Genomic DNA, 18,426 nt, shown 5'->3' with positions numbered 1-18,426 from the left:
ATTACCATCTTTTTATATTGGCAACATTTATCTTGATAATTCTTCAGAATTTCACAGGGATTATTTAAGAGAATGTATTTGCTGGATGTGACCTGTAATTTATATACATAATAAAAAAACTTCTGCTATTGCTGATTTTTCTCTCTATTGTAGAAAAGTCTGCTAGAGATTGAAGAGAAACTGAAGGGTTTAAAGCCTGTATCTGAGCCTCAAGGCAAAGGAAAAAAAATACTTATTGAAGAGATAGAGGATTCAGAAAGTGGTGAAGGAAGAGAGGAAAATACAGAAGAACGTGAAAGACGTGGTGGAGATAAAAGTAATGTTTTATCATTTCCTACTTTATTTTAACCTAAGGGAAAAATAGTTGTCTTCAGATAGTAATGTTTATTCACACAATTCATCCATATATTCTTGCAAAGAATTTTGCCTGTTCGAAGACTAAACTTACACTGACTACTTAAAGTAGATCTGAGTGTGAAATCTAGAGCCCAGTTTTGTTACACATCTTTGTAATTCTTTCTAGAATGGGCATAACAGAGACAAATGGAAAATGTTGCTATAAATCACCTACTTCCCTGTAACCTGTGTAATTTTACACCTGCCCTTTGATGTGGACCCAGTTAAAAATTTCTTCTGATGAGGGAACATTTTGTGTTCCTGAGATCTTTCTCTCACACAGCTTTCCTGCCTTCCCACCAGCACATTTTTCTCATTTTTTTTTCCCATGCTTGCATCAAAGGGTGTAAAAATGATCAAGTGTAATTTGTTAACATCTATAATTTTTGTTGTTGTTTGTTTTGGAAACTGTAATTCTCTCTCTCTCTCTCTCTCTCTTTTTTTTTTTTTTTGGTAAGAGCTCATCTCTGTGCCCTGGAAGTTTGTATTAGAGGTAAACAACATGTAATTCTTGTACTGGATGTAGTTTACAAGCAGTTGAAGTGTATCTCCCTTTGCTGGATTAGTGTGTGGTTAACTGCAAGGCTCTTTGGGTGAAGCCACTGGCATAATCAGAATCCATGGCTTGCAGGAGGAGGTGAGGCAGCAGGGGCTAGGAAGGCTTGCAGTGGCAGCTTGCTTTTAGATTCAGCTGCATGGCTTTCCTCCAGCCTGCAACAGAATAAAATCCCTAGGCTGATTTCACCCTTCTCCTTTCTTTTAGTTATGTTGGCTCTTTAAGGTATTGTGGAATGACAGCTGTGACTTTTATGTTTTCTGTGTTTTATCTTGAAACGAACTCAGTCTGTGGGTTTTGCAGCTTAATCATGAGTGTTGGACTATAAATGTGTGATATAATAATGTATTATTGGCACACAAGATTAGGGAGAATATATTTTGCCACATCAGTTGGTGTCTACCAAATCTCCTGAGCTAAAACCTTGGAAGAAAGGAGTGCATCATGTCCCTAGCCTTAAATGTCTGTTCATTTGGGGGTGTTTCCTATTGTGAGCATTCAGATGACTGTGTGCCTTCTAGCTCCATAGGAAGACTTCCATTCTGTTGATGAAAGGTTAGGCCTTTAAACATAGGGAAGATTGTCTGTTGACACCAAGGGCATATGTGTTCCTGTGATACACAAAAGTACTTCTGAGATTTAAATGGAAAGCGTTTTCATAGATTACACTGTATTTTCTTGTACAACTGGAAACAAAGATGAATTCAGTTCAGTTAATGAATAAAAAATGTTCTGTGAACCTAACAGCAATAACTAGACTAAACATCTAGTCCTGTAATCACAGGCAGTCCAGTAGTCCATGTAGTCCAGTCATGTAGTCACATTTATTTCACATTCTAATTGGGAAGCCTAATGCATTCCTACTGAACTTACAATTTAGAGATTGGAAAAAATTTTTGTTTTCTTTAGGACTGAAATGTTGATTTCTGAACTTTGAACAAAACAGAATAAATAGAGTGTAGTCTCTCTTCATCTTCTATGTAACTGAAAGCAAAAGTAAATGGAGCCCTTTCTGTGCAATAGAAACAGAAAATTGCTTGCATCCTAGAAACTACAAAACCCAGTATTCAGGCACTGCAAAAACTAAAACTCATGTGCTTGACAAAGCACCTGGTATTTTGACATGTTTCCAAAAGTTATAACCTCAAGTAATAAATGCAGTTTAAAGATAAATTGATACATTTTAAATAGCCCATTTTAATTAAGACCAATTTGTTGAGCTGTGTGGTATATAATTGATCTATTACAATATTAAATAATATGATATGTGATGTATTATTATATATTATATAATAGTAAACACTCACCAAACTTCACATATTCCTGTTAGACTATTCAGTGGGGATTTCTTTAGTTTTATGATGGTCCTTCCCTTTTAAGTTTGCTATTTTAGTAGTAACATAAATGAAAATTCTTGCTTGTGTGTATTTGTTGTCATTCTGGTCAAAATTCTGTCCAGACTTTTCATTACCTTTCCTCACATTCTCCTTCGAATTTATAAGGTGTCTTGATTTTTTTTTCCCTTAAGAAAAGTTCAGAAGTATTGCTATTTTTTTTTTAGCCCAGAATACTGCTTTAATTTCTCTGTAGAGACCAGTACAGGAATATTGTTTTTAAAAACTGAAACTAAAAGACAATGAGAATTATTCTTGAGAAGTATAGCTGTACATTTTTTTGCATGCTGTTTACTCAGACTTGAAATATTTAACCAATTAGTATTACCCAGCAGCTACACAAAGTAACTATCAGCATTCCTATTGTCAGGGGGACTCCAGACTCCGAATGCTATAAATGCTTCCTGTTTAATCCAGGACTGGTTCAGTGCACTTCATCTTTAGGAAATTTTTTCCTGTGTTCAGGAATTACACATTATTCACATCACATATTGCGTGCCTGCCTTGCTTTTTCTTTGTCTCCAGAAGCTGGGATGCTCTTTGACAGTGTTTCACTATGTTTTGTAAAAGCTTGTCCTATCACCTGTTTGTGTCTTCATTCATCTGCCCAGCAAGCCTTTGACCACCATTCTCCCTTAAATAGACTTTAAATCTTTTTGGTATATTTGGTATCACCAACTGGATGAGTTGGGTGGGTGGATGTTTCAAATATAAATAATTGAAGTTTTACAAAAATGTGTGTGTGGGTAGATTTAGCCTATCATTGCTCCCACTGTGGAGTATGAACTTATTATTAAGTATGGTATTTCAAAACAGGGATCTCAGCTAGGTAGGAGGCACTAGAGGATTTGTTGTTTCTACAAATCTTATGCTTTCCCATCCTGTTCAGTTTGATTGCAGTAAGATTTTGTGTGTTCAAAAAAATATTTCTTTCATTTTGGACCATCTGGAGTTCATCCATGTTGAGTCAGTGTCAGATATTTTGTTAAAGTCAATTGAAAATATTGTTCCGATATGTGAAAAAATTCTGTTGGGCAGATAAGAACATCAGGTTAAGGCAAGGGGAAGATAGCATCTTAATTGTACCAAAAGGCAGAGTTGTTGTGTGCTTAGTAGTATTGAGAGTCAGGTTCTGCAAAAATCTGTCTTTGGATACTGTGGTGGTAATCTGGTAGGAATTCAGGTGAATATGGAAGGCAGAGATTTTATTATTTAATACCCTTATTCTATGATTTTTTTCCTAAATAAATTTGTAATAAATAACAGTGAAGATTGAATGATCACAAGTATGCATAAAAGGATTTTTTGACATGGTTCAATGAAATCTTCTTGAGAAGGATTTATAAGCTTTAATCCTGCCTATTCTATGTTATATTTGAGGAGAGTTTTGTATAACGTTATTGATTTGATAGCTTGCGATCTAACTTTGTCACGCAGGCATTTGATTTGGTCACGGAAGACCAAAGCGCCCGTGTTGTAATAGGCGGTATTTAAAGAGTTAATGTCAAGGTGAGCCCTGTACCATTCTGACATCTCAGGACAGGGGTTCCCGTGTGCCCAGCAAGGGCAATGAGGCTTCGTAGTAATCCCTTCTCAGTAGCACCTGCAGGTTACTTGTAGGAAGGAATTTCTGCGTGTCCTCAGCAGTGTTTTCCGAGGCAGACAAGCCCCGCTGGCGCTGGGGTGCCGCGGGCTCGGGTGGGTGTCGCTGTGGCGCACCCCCGCGCCGAGGCGGGCCGATGGTTCGCGCCGCTGATGCGGCTCTAACCCGCCTCATTAACGCCCTCGCAGGCTGCGGCGCGGCAGCGGCGGCGCGGGCGGCGGCCGGGGAGCCCGCGATGGGCAACGCGCACAGAAAGTCCCACGGCAAAGGCAAGGCGCAGCAGGACAGAGACGCGCACAAGCACAAGGACTCCGCTGAGAGCGGAGGGAAAAAAGGCGCGTCAAAGAAGAAGTCAGAAAAGCATCTGTCGGACCATGAAGGCGAAGTTAATGGCTATTTACGGAGCGATGAGAAGAGTGAAAGCGCCGAAGCTGAGGAGATCTCCACACCGCATGGGGAAGGGTCTCAGTCGGCTGGTGGTGGCAGCTCCACTTCACTTCCTCCTGCTGCAGCAAAACTAAAAAGTGAAGGAAACGAGTTATTTAAGAGTGGACAGTTCGGAGAAGCTGTGCTCAAATACTCGGAAGCAATTGAATATGTCACTGGTCTTGGTGAGTGTAATACCTTATACTTTAAATCTAGAGCTGTTTAGATGATTTAAAGGAACTACAAGTGAATGAATTTAGCGTGCCCCTGGATTTTTGACAGGAGTTACCTTGCAGTAAATCTTGCATCATTTCAGTAGGCAGCAATTCACGTGACAGAAGATACAGAATGATGAGAGAAATAATGTTTTAATTTTCCAGGGGTAGAGCTGTTGACATTTATGTTTGAATACTTACATACTCCAGGTGACATGATAAAAGAAAGCTCTTTACTGCTTTGCAGTGTCAGCAAACTGCATCACTGCAGTGCAGCTTTGAGTATGCAGATTTTTAATTCTTAAGTGTAAATTCAGTAATACTATTTGATTTTAATTGTAACTTCTTTTAGGAGAACAAAGTCCAGACGATTTAAGTATCTTGTACTCAAACAGAGCAGCATGTTACCTCAAAGAAGGGAACTGCAGTGACTGCATTCAGGATTGTAACAGGTAAATTGAAACCTCCCATGTAGAGCAACTACATTCCTGGTGATGATTAAACATTTTAACTGATATATTGCTAGTGCTGTTTGACTCAGAGCAGTACTAATAAAGTCTGATTCCCTGTCTAAATGTCAGATACCTTTGTTATGTAAACAATCACATGAAAACTAGAAAACAAGTAACTTTTAACTTAATGTGTTACTGTGTACGGGCAGTTTTTAAGCTTATTATGTTCACAGAAATGCATAGTGGAATTCAAGTTATATCAAAGCAGGTTTACAATGGAATTCTACAGTAACAAATATGTAAAAGCTTTGTTAAGCCAGATGCTTGTCACTGTATTGGAAATTGCTTTTGAGCACATGTATGGTGTATGTGTGTGTGTTCTCTGTTGGATTGTTGTTTTGGTGGGGAGGGGTTTAATATATACTTGACATAGTTATAAACAGTAATTAGAGCTGTTAAGGAATTGAGCTAAAATCCTTTCTGCTTATTGTGGCTTTTAAGGATACAGGAGTTAGAGAAGATCAGACACCTTCAGTAACTTCCAAATACTGTGTCCCACTAAATTAATAGTGTGTTTTTGATGTTTTGGGTTTTTTTAATATTTCCATAGATTGAGTTTATAATGCCGAGGCTTAAGGTGCTGAAAAGTATCTTAAGACAATTAGAAATCATATTAATTAATCAGTGGGGTTTTTTTGTACAGCACAATTCTACTGTTAAAAAAAGCCCTCCAAAACGAAAAATAAAATATGCATGTATCTTTATAGTACAAAACATTTAACTACTGTATGTATTCTATCTGACAGAATAAATTCTCTGAAAAAAATAACTCATTAGCAGTGTTTTGTTAAAATAGATGCAGAATCACAGACAGCTGGCCAAGATGGTGTATTTAAGACCCATCACATTTTTCTGTTCAGGAAGTTTGAAGTATGTAAAACTTTAGCTGGAATCAGTAATACAGAGGTTTTAGGTTTTGCATTCTTACCAATTAGAAGCTTTTTATTCTTACTATCTAATGATAGTGTCCTTAATGTTATGCATATTTCCTGGATGCACAAGAACTCATAGTGTTAGTGGTAGAAATAATACAGAGGTAGAAATAATTTAGAGACTGGGAAGCAGAACTGCCAGCCTGCAAACACATGCAATGTCAAATCTTCAGTAGGCAACACAATATAATAGATTACCTACAAATAGGTTACTTGATTTCAAAGTAAAAAATTATGTAGGGTTATAGTAGGAGAAACCTTCTCCCCATGAACACTGCTTGGCATTCCAGCAGGATGCCCAGCGATGTTGGGCAGAGATCCATCCCGTGGAGGGTTTTCAGGCCCAGCTGTGCCAAGCTGTGGGCAGCCTTGTCTGGTCTTGGAGCTGAACATGTCTGTAGCAGAAAGTTGGGATATTTCAGTCTGAGTGGCTTTATGACTTCATGAAATCTAATTGTCTAGACTCATCTTAATTTCACTATTTCAAAAGTTTATCTCTCTTTAGCAAGAGTAATTGAAAAGAAGGTGGTTCTTGAGAAATAAAGCCATTGACTGCTTCATACTGGTGGAAAAATGCATGGTGTTGGGAAGGAGTTCTAATTGTACAGTGTTGAGCTTGGTGTTGACCAGGCAGACAATCAAAAATGTAAACAGACAAAAGGGAAGCAAAAACTTAAAGTCCAAAGAAAAGTGCCTGTTCCAGTCATAGTCAGTGGGTTTTTAAAGTGCATACTTTCATTCAAGGAAGAAGAACTGAAAGCCATGTAAGCAAAAGCACCATATACTTGAAATCCTTGTGAATCTAGGCATGACTTAGGAAAAATAGCTTTTGCTCATAAGCAGGTGCCATTCCATTAATCATATAGTGGTGATGAGAGCAGTTTTCCAGATGGAAGACAGAGCTTTGAGTAGAGTAAGCTGTAGTGAAAGCACTAACAATTTCAAAAGTGAGTGTAATTTAGGGTGTTGATATGAACCGCTCAGACCCATTTTCCTTAGTTATTTTACTGTAAGTGCCGTCTGAAATCAGAGTTGCATATAGTTATGTATATCATGAAATAGTTCACTTAATTCAGTTACTCCTTTTCAATCCTGCATTTTTCTTTTTGTTTTCCCAGGGCTCTGGAGCTCCAGCCATTTTCCCTTAAGCCCCTTTTACGGCGAGCGATGGCAAACGAGTCAATGGAGCGCTACCGACAGGCGTACATTGATTACAAAACAGTGCTGCAGATAGACAGCAGCATCCAGGCAGCCAACGACAGTGCTAACAGGTAACTGCACACACACATTCTCTGATAACAGTCCAAAGAGAATGGAATTCAAATTTGTTGGTTTTACATGCTCCCTCTGTTCTGTACCCTTGGAGTTGTTGCACAGCTGGTTCATTATAGGTGGAGGATTGGCTGTTCTTTTAGTTGTTTTCCCATAATTTCAGTTTTCTTCTCCTAGCAGTGGGTTCCTTTCCTGTTTTTCAAAAATGTGATATTTTCATATTTTAAGGCTGGGTTTTTTAGTAGTGCTTCTACTTTTTCTCTTTCCTAACTTCTATTCTATACTATATAAAGTAATTCTTAAGGTCCGTGCCATTTCTCTGACATCCTCTTTCCTTTACATATTAACGGTGTTTCTGTGGCACCTGGAGATTTATGTTAAGTGTGAATCCTTCTGTATGCTGCAGTTGTGGAAATACTGAAGTAGCCTGAAACAGTGGTTGGCTACAAAGCTTAGAGGTGTAAAAAATATAATTGAAGATTATTTTCAAGTATTAATACTTTCAACATTAATTCTTTCTGCTAAGAGAGACTTTTGAATTTCTCTAATTATACTTTAATACTATAAAGTTGAAAACAGAACAGCCATTAATCACTGAGCAGAAACCCACATGCATGTGACTTTTACAGTGGAATCTAGTGTGTTTTTTTTTCCCTAAGGCAAGACCACGAACACTTTCACTGTTTATTAAAAAGTCCATAATATCTTTCTTTAAATTCTCTTTATTTGGCCAGAGGAAATTGTGGCACTGTATAATCTCTTAGAAGTCCTATTTTTTTTGATACCACAAAAATTTTTAGTGATCTTCTGTATCTGTGGTGATAATAGAGCACTTGGATTGGTGGAATAGCTGCTTATCCTGCTGCCTATGTAATTATTACACTTTTAAAAATCTTGTTGGCTTATTTTATCTGCAGATACTCTTTTCATATTTCTCCTTGACTTGGAACTTGCTTAGTAATAAGCTTATTTCCCTTTTCTCCTTAACACTCTTCCTTTTCTCCTCTCTAGGCCTTCCTTATGTTTTTAGCTTCACTGCTCATTACTCTTTTCCTCCCTGGCAACCCATCACCTTATTTCAGCTGCTTGTTCCTTCTTCTCTTCTGCTGGTAATTCATTTTTGCTTGCAAATTATTAGTTCCTAAACCATAGACCTCCTGCATAATTGAACTTTAACTATATTAAAAAAAAAAAAATATATAATTTGAAACTTCAACTGAGACTGTACTAAAGCTTTCATTTTCATTTCCAAAGTAAGAGACCTTTCTAAATATGAATTTTAAAAAAACACTTCTGTCTTTTAACTTAAAGAAACTACCCCAAATGTAATATTTTTGGGGCTTTTTTTTAGTATTAGGAAGATCAGGACTTAACAACCTTATTTTATTGGAGGAGTTCTTGGTTTTTAATTTTCTGTGGGAAATTGTATAGCAATGCTTTAGGATGCTGACAGGAAAAATTTGTCATCCTACTTGTGTCTGAGGGTGGGTTTGACAAACCACATTGGAGCTTGTCTCTCTGTGCTTGCATAGCTAAGCAGACTTTTCAAAAACCTTAGAATCAATTGCATATTTTTAATACTCACATAAAATACAAGATTTTTAATATCAAACCTTTGTCTGATCATTTTGCAATCAAAAGGAAATAATTAAGAGTTTGGGTGCATAATGGAAACAAGTATAAATAGTTATTTCACTGTTTATTATGTTGGTTAGATGACGTCAAATTCTGTCTTTTATTGATTCCTGAGGTGATCTTTTTAGATAAACTGGAAGGGCTGGCTCATTTAATGGTGTGTGCCAAATAACTGGAAATTGCATTTCAAGCATGCTTTTAATTAGTGGCATTTTTCTAGCATTGTGAACATCAGTGGATTTTCTACTTCATGTATTTTAATTTCCTCTTGAGGGTTTCATTATGTACTTTTCTCTGTTAGAAGTACAGAAGCTCTAATGTGTGGGAATATGTTTTTGCATTTCCTCTTACTAAACTGAAACTTCATTCCAATTGTCTCAATTCCTTTAGTATCAGTGAGCAAATTGCCTGAAATAGCTCAGAAGCTGTTTTTGCAAAGTCCCACATGAGTGCTGTACTGCAGAAAGAAACTAGTGGTCAGCTCCAGAACTGCAGGATTGTTGGGGTGTTGTTGGTGGGAAATGAATGTGTTTGTTCCAGCTTTTTCATGTGACACCTGTGCTTTTTTAAGCTAATCATGGCACACAAGTATGCATTTTTGCAAAAGACTCTGCTTACATTATGATATTACAAGAAGTCAGTTAATCATCAAATACTGCAGGGTTCTTTCTGTGGGTTTTGATGAATTTGAGTTTTTCCTCCAACTTTTTAAGCCCATTATGATAAATGAAAAAACAAATAGGAATTCAATATGACTCTGCCTGTGGAATTACTCCATTACTTTCTATGGGAAATATCTGAAGTGAATTAATTGATATGTTAATATGAAGTGTACTGTTTTGTTGCCTAAAATAAACAACCTGAGTAAATCTTTGGGTTGTTCAATTTGTGATGGTGTGCCACATTTTTTCTTAGCAGTTGAATTCAGGCTATCATTAAAATACTGAGGTTTTATTGAAATAGAGCAGAGCAGTATTTGGACAAGCCACATTGTTGGTATGTCCTGTGAGATACTTAGGAATGGTACAGGCAGAGGAGAGCCCCTGCAAAAGCATGTGCAGTTTACACACATTAAAATAGTGGTTTTGATCACTTAGAAAACAAATAAAGCAACTAAATTATACTATGGAATGTGATATTCTGTGAATGAAGAAATTTACTTTCAAGTCCAAAACCTCATGGTTTTATGCAGCATGGTGTAAGACATAAACTCACTCATTATATAGCTCTACAAACAGACTTTTTAATCTATACAATTCTTTAAAATATTTTGGTAATTTCTGTTCTACATAAAGGAGTTTGGAACTGGGGCTACTTTTTGTTTTAGTGTTTTGATAAGACCACAATGGGGAAAGAATATGGTCTCGAGTGCTCGGATTCTATTGCCAAAGCATTAGACTTGACACTTTTTTTTTAATAGCTGTTATTCAAATACCTTAAAAGAACAAAAGTAAATAAGAAAACTCCATTGGATAATTTGTGTTCATTCTATGTTGTTCTTCATGTCACTTTCAGGGTTCTTAGTTTTGTTTTTGGATGTGTGTTCATGTAGTCTGTTTTTCACACTGTGTAAGATGGAAGTGCACCTGATTTAAAAAATTTAGTTTTATTTCCTGTAGTATCTGTGTGACTTGCTTTGCTACTCAATTCAGATTTTTCCTTTCTTAAATTATGAATTAGACTTTTTACCAGGTGAACTTGATTCTTAAGCCCATTTTGAGACTAGGAGATGTTTATCACACTGTTATTCTCATAATTCTCAAATTTCTACATAATTCTACAAAATTTCTAATAGAACCATGAAATCTTAAATGGTTTCACTTACTCTGTTAACTTATGTCTTTCCCCAAAAGAGAAAAAGGCAATGGGAAGCTCCCACTTAAATAGTTTTGGATTGAACCACACATATGTGGAAATAATTGACATATATATATGTGTGTGTGTTGGTTTAAGGCAGACTAACTATAGAATGCAACTCAATGCAGACTACTTTGTGACCCACATTGCTTTTTTTAGACAGTCATTGTGGAAGAGGTTTCATTTGACATTTGTAAATTTAAGTATCACATTTTGCCTGAAAATATTGTAATCTCACTTACTACAAGTAACATCTATGAACAGCTGAGAAGAGTAACCAAAATAAATACATAGATTTTTTTTTGGTATTTCATTACTTGATGTAGTAGGCAGCATTTAGAGCTTAGTTACAGAATCAGTCATTGATTAAATATTTACAGATCATGCTGAAGTCAGCTTGTATTCTAAATGCTTCCATAATACTCTAAAGTGGAAAAAGTCTAAATCTTAAATGAATGTGATACTGTTGACTGCTGTGATAATATTTTTCAAATTAGCCTTAAGGATAATTGTTCAAGTTTTTGTTTTTTCTTTTTAAATTGAAACATTGCAGTATTGAACTGGTTCTAAGTTATTAAAGTGTGAGTTAAATACATGAAAAGTCATGTTGGTGGGGCTGTTCTTTTTCAGAATAACAAAGACTTTAATAGATCAGGATGGTCCCAGTTGGAGGGAGAAGCTGCCACCAATTCCAGTTGTTCCAGCTGCTGCTCAGCTGCACAGGTGGGATGGAGGAAGCCTCACTTCAGAGAATAAACCAAGTACCACAGACATCAACAGAGAAGAAGAATTGCAGATGAATTGTATGTATAGCTGATGCAAATACACATTCAGAAAATAAACCTAATTACAAAATGGAATATGTTTTAACAATGTCAAAGAAACTGCTTTAGAAAACACTCATTAAGAGACCTTTGTGAAAACCCAAAGTAAATTACTGTCATTTACATGATGGAGTTCAATGTGCTTTGTGGAGCAGTTATGGTAATTTTTTTAAAACCAAGTGATGTCATTTGCAGCATGCAATTTAGTTATATAAAGTTAAGTTATATAAAATCTGCAGTAATACTCATTAGCAAAATATCAGGATCACCAAAGCCCAACTGCTGGCCCTGCCCAGGACACCCTGAGAGTCACACCATGAGCCTGAGAGCATTGTCCAAACCCTTCTTGAACTCTGTCAGCCTTGGTGCTGTGACCACTTCCCTGGGGAGCCTGTCCCAGTGCCCAACCACCTTCTGGGGGAGGAACCTTTCTGTGATATCCATCCTAAACCTCCCCTAGCTCTGCTTCCCATGCCCATGTCACTGGTCATGAGAGTGAAGAGATCAGTGCCTGCCCCTCTGCTTCCCCTCGTGGGGATGTTGAAGGCCTCAGTGAGGTTTCCTCTCAGTTTCCTCCAGGCTGAACAGAGCAAGTGACCTCAGCCACTCCTCATACAGCTTCCCCACTGACCCTTCACCATGCTTTTCTTTGGATGCTCTCTGATGGATCTTTCTTACCTTGTGGTGCCCAAAACTGCCCCCAGCACTCAAGGTGAGGCTGCCCCAGTGCAGAGCAGAGCAGGACAATCCCCTCCTACGCCCTGCTGGGAATGCTGTGCCTGATGGCCCTTAGGACACGAGCATCAGGGGTTTCCCTGACATCATAACACTGTTATGAAACAGTTTTCCCCCAGAAAAAAACACCCCCCAAACAAACACCCAACTTTGGCAGAAGATCAGGAGACACCTGTCAAAGATGTTCTGGACTTGTCCATATGTAATCACTGAGTGCTGAACTCTGGGAACCTTAACTTCCTTCCTGACTTTTTTTCCCCTGTCATTGCAGTTTCCATTTTTCTCCTTCAGTAAATAAGGTGAAGGAAGCTCTCTGATTCAGTTGTTACTGACATTAAACACTCCCTTTGCAAAGACTTTAACCCTGTGATTCCTAATTCAAATATTAATTGGTTTCCCTTTGAGTTTATTTCAGTATAAAGTAGTACTGAAGATATTCTCCCCTCGATTAACAGCAGGGGTGACTGCAGTTTGTAACTGGGCTGTTGGCCAAGTATGTACCAGTGATGGGTTATGGGTCTATAATGCATTACTGCAGTACTGAGTGTCCTCCAAGTGCTTGGCAGCTTTTTGATACAAAACATGTTTATTTCAAATAGTGCAGGCTTTGGTTTTAGAAATGTTAAACAATGATTGTGTAACTGTTTTCTTCACTGAAGGCTGACTCTTAAGATTCTGGTTGCCTTCTCAGGCCTCTGCTGCATCAGTGAGACCTGACAGTGATAGCTGGTACTGAAAGGCTGCCAACAATAATGTTCAGTCAGTAGTTAATCCTTACCATTGGCTGACAGTGTTTTGCAACAACTGTATGTTTTTCTTTGTGTCTTACTACTTGAGTTATAATTTTGCCCAACTCACATGTAGTTTTCTGGCATGGGAGACAGCCATGTTTTTATAAAAGAACTCAGTGAGTTCAGTTATAGGTTTAAATTGTTGGTTATATACAGTGTTGAAAACCTGAAGCTTGGCAGGAGGCTCGTATTCATTAGCACGGTGCCAAAAGTGGATTGTTTTATTATGATTTACTTAGAGCTATGTTGATAATTACTGTTTGCTCACAACAGTCATGAAGCTGCAGCTGGGATCAGTTTTTCACTGCAAACACATCTAAAAACTGTAGCCTAACCCAAAAGCATCTGCAGCAAATGATGTGGAATTAAGAAGGAAAGGCAGTTAACACAGTAACTACACTAAGAAGTCTAGTTAGGTGTTTCAAGGTTCCTCACTGCATATTTTAGAAATAGTTCTTAACAGAGTATTGTCACTGTCAGTTTAGCATAATAACTGTGGCATGATTGCAAAGACAATATTAGATCAAATTATGGCCACCTTGGTGTGATGGTGGAGATCTGGAAGGCCTTAATCCTGCTGATTAAGTCTCCAGCAGTGTGAGTAAAAGCAGGGTCTCAGTGTTCACAGGTGGGCCCTCTCTGCACACAGAAACTGGGAAAGCTTGGAGCTGTCTGTTGCATTCCCATTATTTTCAGCAGAGAAGTAACACTGGTGGATGGGAAGTGTTTGTTGAGGCAAATGTGGGTCTGGCTGAGCCTTGGTGGGAGCAGCAGGGGAGGCTGGGGACAGGAATGGCCGAGTGCAGAGGGACAGACTGGGGCAGAGTGACAGACAGAGTGACAGTGCAGGGAGTCCACTGCCAGACGCTAATCCTCAGTCTGCACAGATCATTCAGCCACCCGTGACAAACTGACCTGGTGTGACACTGTGATCCTTCCCTGCTCTAGGTGAGGAAGCTGCGGAGAAGTTCAAGAGGTTGAAAAATGAAGGGAATGATTTTGTAAAAATGGGGGAATACGAAGAAGCTGCACATAAATACAGTGAGTGCATGAAGTTAAATACAGAGGAATGTACTGTCTACACTAACAGGTAAGGATCCAAAGGCTAATGCTGCTTTGTGGGATAGCAGTAGTTACATTTTCTCATTTCAAATAGAGATTTTGCATCTGTTCACTCATTTTTGTGAAAAAGGGATTTTTTTCCCTACTTGGTAAGTGTTTATAATAACAAAATGGATTTCTTGTAAAAACATTTTTCAAGGGGAGCTAGTATTAATGACATATCTTATATATAAGATATATATCATGTATGATATATATCTTAAAATCTTATATATAAATAAAGTAAGCAATAGTAGAAATTATAATTAGCATAGCATTTTGCAGTGGTTTTGAGATTTTTTTAAGAATACTGGTATGATTTGAGTTAAAAACTTAACATGAAGTAGCAGTATCTCAGATATGAAGAGTAATAATTCAGAGAAAATGTACATTCTGAGAAAATAAGAGTAAGAACACAGTCATACATCAGCATTATTTTAAAGGTTGACCTAATTCAGCAGTATAATTCTTTATGCTGTAATCTTATCAGCTCCTACAAACTTAAGAAGGATTTGATTAGACCAGTACTTGAATAGGATAGTTCCAAGTAATAATTAGGTGCAGAGAGCAGTGTTGTTAATTTAATCCAGAGCACTCTTTCACCCAGAATGGCTGTATAAAATCTCTATTACATTTACCACTGTACTATCATATTGTACTAATGTAGGCTCTGCTTTTAAAATATTTACATACCTATTTAACTTCAAGCATTAGTCATACTTGCTTTTTTTTTCAGGAATTAGCCTTCTCTAAATCCATCCAGTAATGTTCTTGATAGTTAATGGTACTTCAAACAATTCAGTCTCAATGTGAATTTTTTAAAGTATTTTAATTAACATTTGTGAGTCAGAAGATGTTGGCACTACAGCGCTGTAAAATTACTTACATTGCAGTGTATTCTGTTTTTCTGTGTTAGAGCTCTCTGTTACTTGAAGCTGTATAAATATGAAGAGGCTAAGCGGGATTGTGATCATGTTCTTCAGATAGAAGATTCTAATATTAAAGCTTTTTATAGAAGAGCACTAGCACACAAAGGATTACAGGTGAGGAAAAAGAACATGCCTGGTATTCTTAAGCACTTCTAAACTTGCTTATCCCCTTCAAAGGCAGTGAGGTAGTTGCTGTCAATGGGTGACTACAAACAAAGTACTCAGTGTGATGATTTATTACTTTGTAGAGCATAAGGCATACATAGAACATTATATAAATATTTTTGCTACATCAAAACCTGCATGTTGATGTAATAATTTGGGAAAATACAAGAATATTGCGATAAATAAGGTTTGACTGGAGATTGGTTAAGCGAGTTTCAAATCTGTTCTAATGTTCTAGTATTCTCCTTCTGGGTATCCCAGTTTCTTTTATCTGTCAAAGCATTTACTGTAACTTTGTTAATGACAAATGGATTCTCTCCAAGTTTATCTTCATCTGTCCAAACCAAAATCTCAAGCTGTCTTGGCATCTGCTCTTGTTTAAGTGTCATATTTAACCAGGGTTTTAATTATCATCATTTTCTCTTTCTTCCCCCAGTGCATTACAAGCCTTTGTCAGTTCTGTACTTTGTCACTGTGGCAGTGGCAGTACTCAACCTTTCCCTTTCCATCTGCATGGTGGTGGTGGTGTTTCCACAGTGCTCATCTTACATACAGTGTTTAGAGTATCCTTTTACCTGATCATCATAAATGCAGACACACTGATCACATCCATCCCAAATGTGACTTCAAATCTCATGTTCATCACTGAACTGTTGTTCTGTTTGTCCCTCCCTCTGGTGGTTCCCCATCTTCAGTGATGTTAAGTCAGCCTTAGCACTCCACAGTTCTCCCACAGCAATCCTTGCTCTGCCCATCAGCTCTCACTTGGCATTGAATTATCAGCTTCTTGATTTTGTAGGCTCATGATGGCAGCTCTCATCACTTGCTTTGTATTAAATTTACAAGTGTCTTTAGACAAGTGTCTGAAGTGCTGTCTTCCATATTGCAGGAGTGGACTGGAAGTCCACCAAATTTCATCATTCTCCCTCAAATGGATGGACACTTACTCAGACCTCCATTGTGTTTGATGCCATGACAAAAAATTACTGGATGGTGTCTCAGCTTACAAGGCACCTGAGAACCTGTTTGTGCTTAGCAGCATACCAATCTGTTCTCATCCCATGTTATAATTCCAAATGCAGGTCCTAGGAATGTGATACATTTGTTCCTCTGTTGCAGTAGCTCTAAAATTTTTGAAGTGTGCTAAGTCCCAATTTGTAATGTTTTTTTCTGTAACTGTGCTAAGCTACCTGGTATTAATAATCTCTAACCTTATATTGTTAAACTTGATAAAACATCAGTATAATAAATGTGATTCTGCCAGACAGTAAAAAAGGGTATTACACACCTGTGAAGAAGGCTGAGAATTTATTTTTGCATATCCTAGAAAAAAAGTGCTATTTTTGTATTATTGAAAACAACTTGAAACATAGTGTTGATGAACTCCTTCAGAACAGCCTGAGTTGGGGACTCCCAAAATGTTTTGTTGTGGCCAGATTTAATGCCTTCATTACTGCTAATTTCAGGGATGAAAGTGATAGGTAAAATCAGATAAAATGACAAAAATTATCTGAGGCTGAAAAATTACTCTGTAATGAGTAATTGTATGAGCTAAAGGCATGTAGTTTGGCAAAGATCTAACTAAGGTGGGAAGTGTTATTTGTAAGTAATTAGACACACATTCAACTAAAAAACTGCAGTGGAATTTAATGTAGTAAATGAGGGTTTTTTTTACAGATTTACCAGGATGTAGTTAAGGGAAGATCAGGAAAAAACGTCAGTGAGATATGTTAGGCCTGTGACACAGGACACAGGACCCCAAACAGCATCTCCTGCAGCTGGTAGTTCACCCTCTTGCTTTGGGTACAGTCATCTTGTGTGATTTTGTTGGACAGTCATCAGGCTGCAGTTTTAAATTCGGTAGAGTTGGTTGCTGACCCTTGTTACTGTTTCCAGAAGTCTGTTCCAGAATCTCTTTTCTCTGTAGTTGTGAATCCTCACACCTGTAATTCAGATGGTTTAGTTTAATTAGTAGCGGATTTCTCATGAAAGCAACCTGGCCCCTCTGTGCATTCCTTTGTTAGGGGTACAGAATTCTCATTCTCTGTGTTCCTTCATGACCTGGCAGGCTTCAGTTCCCTGCTGGTGTTCTGCAGCCCCTCTGCACCTTGAATACTGGCCACCAGTGTGGAACAGAATGTGGGAAGGAGTTTGAGTGACTTGGACACTGGCTCCTCTGTTACAGCTGAGGTGCTGAGGAACTACCTCAGGTGCTGCATGAGGATTTTTTTTCCATAATACAAATTATTTAATAGTAACCTCATGATGCTGCTTGGGAACAGAAGCAATACTAGACCAAACAGAAGAAATACTAGACCACTCACACAAGAAATTATGTTGGTCTTTTACTGTCTGCATGGTCTTTTACTGTTTACTGCTTCATTTCATCTTTATTTTGATACTCCAGTCCTTGAGATGTCTTGATTTTCCTATGTGATAATTCCAGTCTTCCTCAATTGATGCTATGATATTAACTTTGTGACTTTAGAAAATTTAGTTTAAAAATAGTAATTATACATTAAAAAATGGGAAATAAAGGCATGAAACAAACCACAAGACTGACTATTGAAAAACTGTGTCCTAATGCCACTCTGTCACTGTGTTTGTCCTAATCTTGTTTAGCCCAGAGGTCGTAACATAATCCCAGTTTTCTCAAGTATTAGCAAAATTTCACTGTAAGACATGGTCTGTTGGATTGAAGCCCAGGAAGATTACATATATCTTTAATCAAAGCTCAGTTTAACTCTCTTATTGGCAAAGAAAGTATGCAGACTTACTGGACTCACATTATATTAATTGTGAAGCAGTGTTACACTGTAAGTAATTATGCCTAAAAGCAGCAAACTTCAATAATTTGCTCTCTGACACAGGGAATAGATTTCTGAGAATAAATTATTTCATATTACATATTTAATTGGAAATAGTTACAGCGTATTAACTCATTCTCATTTCCTTTTTCCTCTCTGAAGAAATCACACTATCAGTATTTAGATTATTTTTGTCTACTTAGTGTCCAGATCCCAGTATTTTTACCTTTCTTACTTGTAAAGGACAGTGTGGTACTTCAGATTTATTTTTCTAGT

The 18,426-nt window shown here is 37.5% G+C and overlaps 1 protein-coding gene across 5 annotated transcripts in view; it reads left to right on the top strand.

Annotated features, from left to right (window-relative positions):
• The window catches only part of SPAG1 (sperm associated antigen 1), a 37,962-nt gene that overhangs the window by 15,736 nt on the left and 3,800 nt on the right, over nt 1-18,426 (top strand). For 4 of the 5 annotated variants that reach the window (XM_026795282.2, XM_026795249.2, XM_014264407.3 and 1 more), the window contains 7 exons: nt 154-316; nt 4,138-4,560; nt 4,943-5,042; nt 7,153-7,305; nt 11,429-11,601; nt 14,097-14,238; nt 15,166-15,292. In XM_026795282.2, coding sequence (XP_026651083.2) covers nt 154-316; nt 4,138-4,560; nt 4,943-5,042; nt 7,153-7,305; nt 11,429-11,601; nt 14,097-14,238; nt 15,166-15,292 — 1,281 coding nt within the window. Of the gene's footprint in view, nt 1-153; nt 317-4,137; nt 4,561-4,942; nt 5,043-7,152; nt 7,306-11,428; nt 11,602-14,096; nt 14,239-15,165; nt 15,293-17,411; nt 18,395-18,426 lie in introns of those variants that run through there. The other variant, XM_074554335.1, reaches the window with a different exon arrangement.

The sequence above is a fragment of the Zonotrichia albicollis genome, chromosome 1, assembly GCF_047830755.1.
Source record: "Zonotrichia albicollis isolate bZonAlb1 chromosome 1, bZonAlb1.hap1, whole genome shotgun sequence".
Taxonomy (NCBI): domain Eukaryota; kingdom Metazoa; phylum Chordata; class Aves; order Passeriformes; family Passerellidae; genus Zonotrichia; species Zonotrichia albicollis.
Note: the sequence above shows the minus strand (reverse complement) of the source record. Positions and strands in the feature narration are given on the sequence as shown.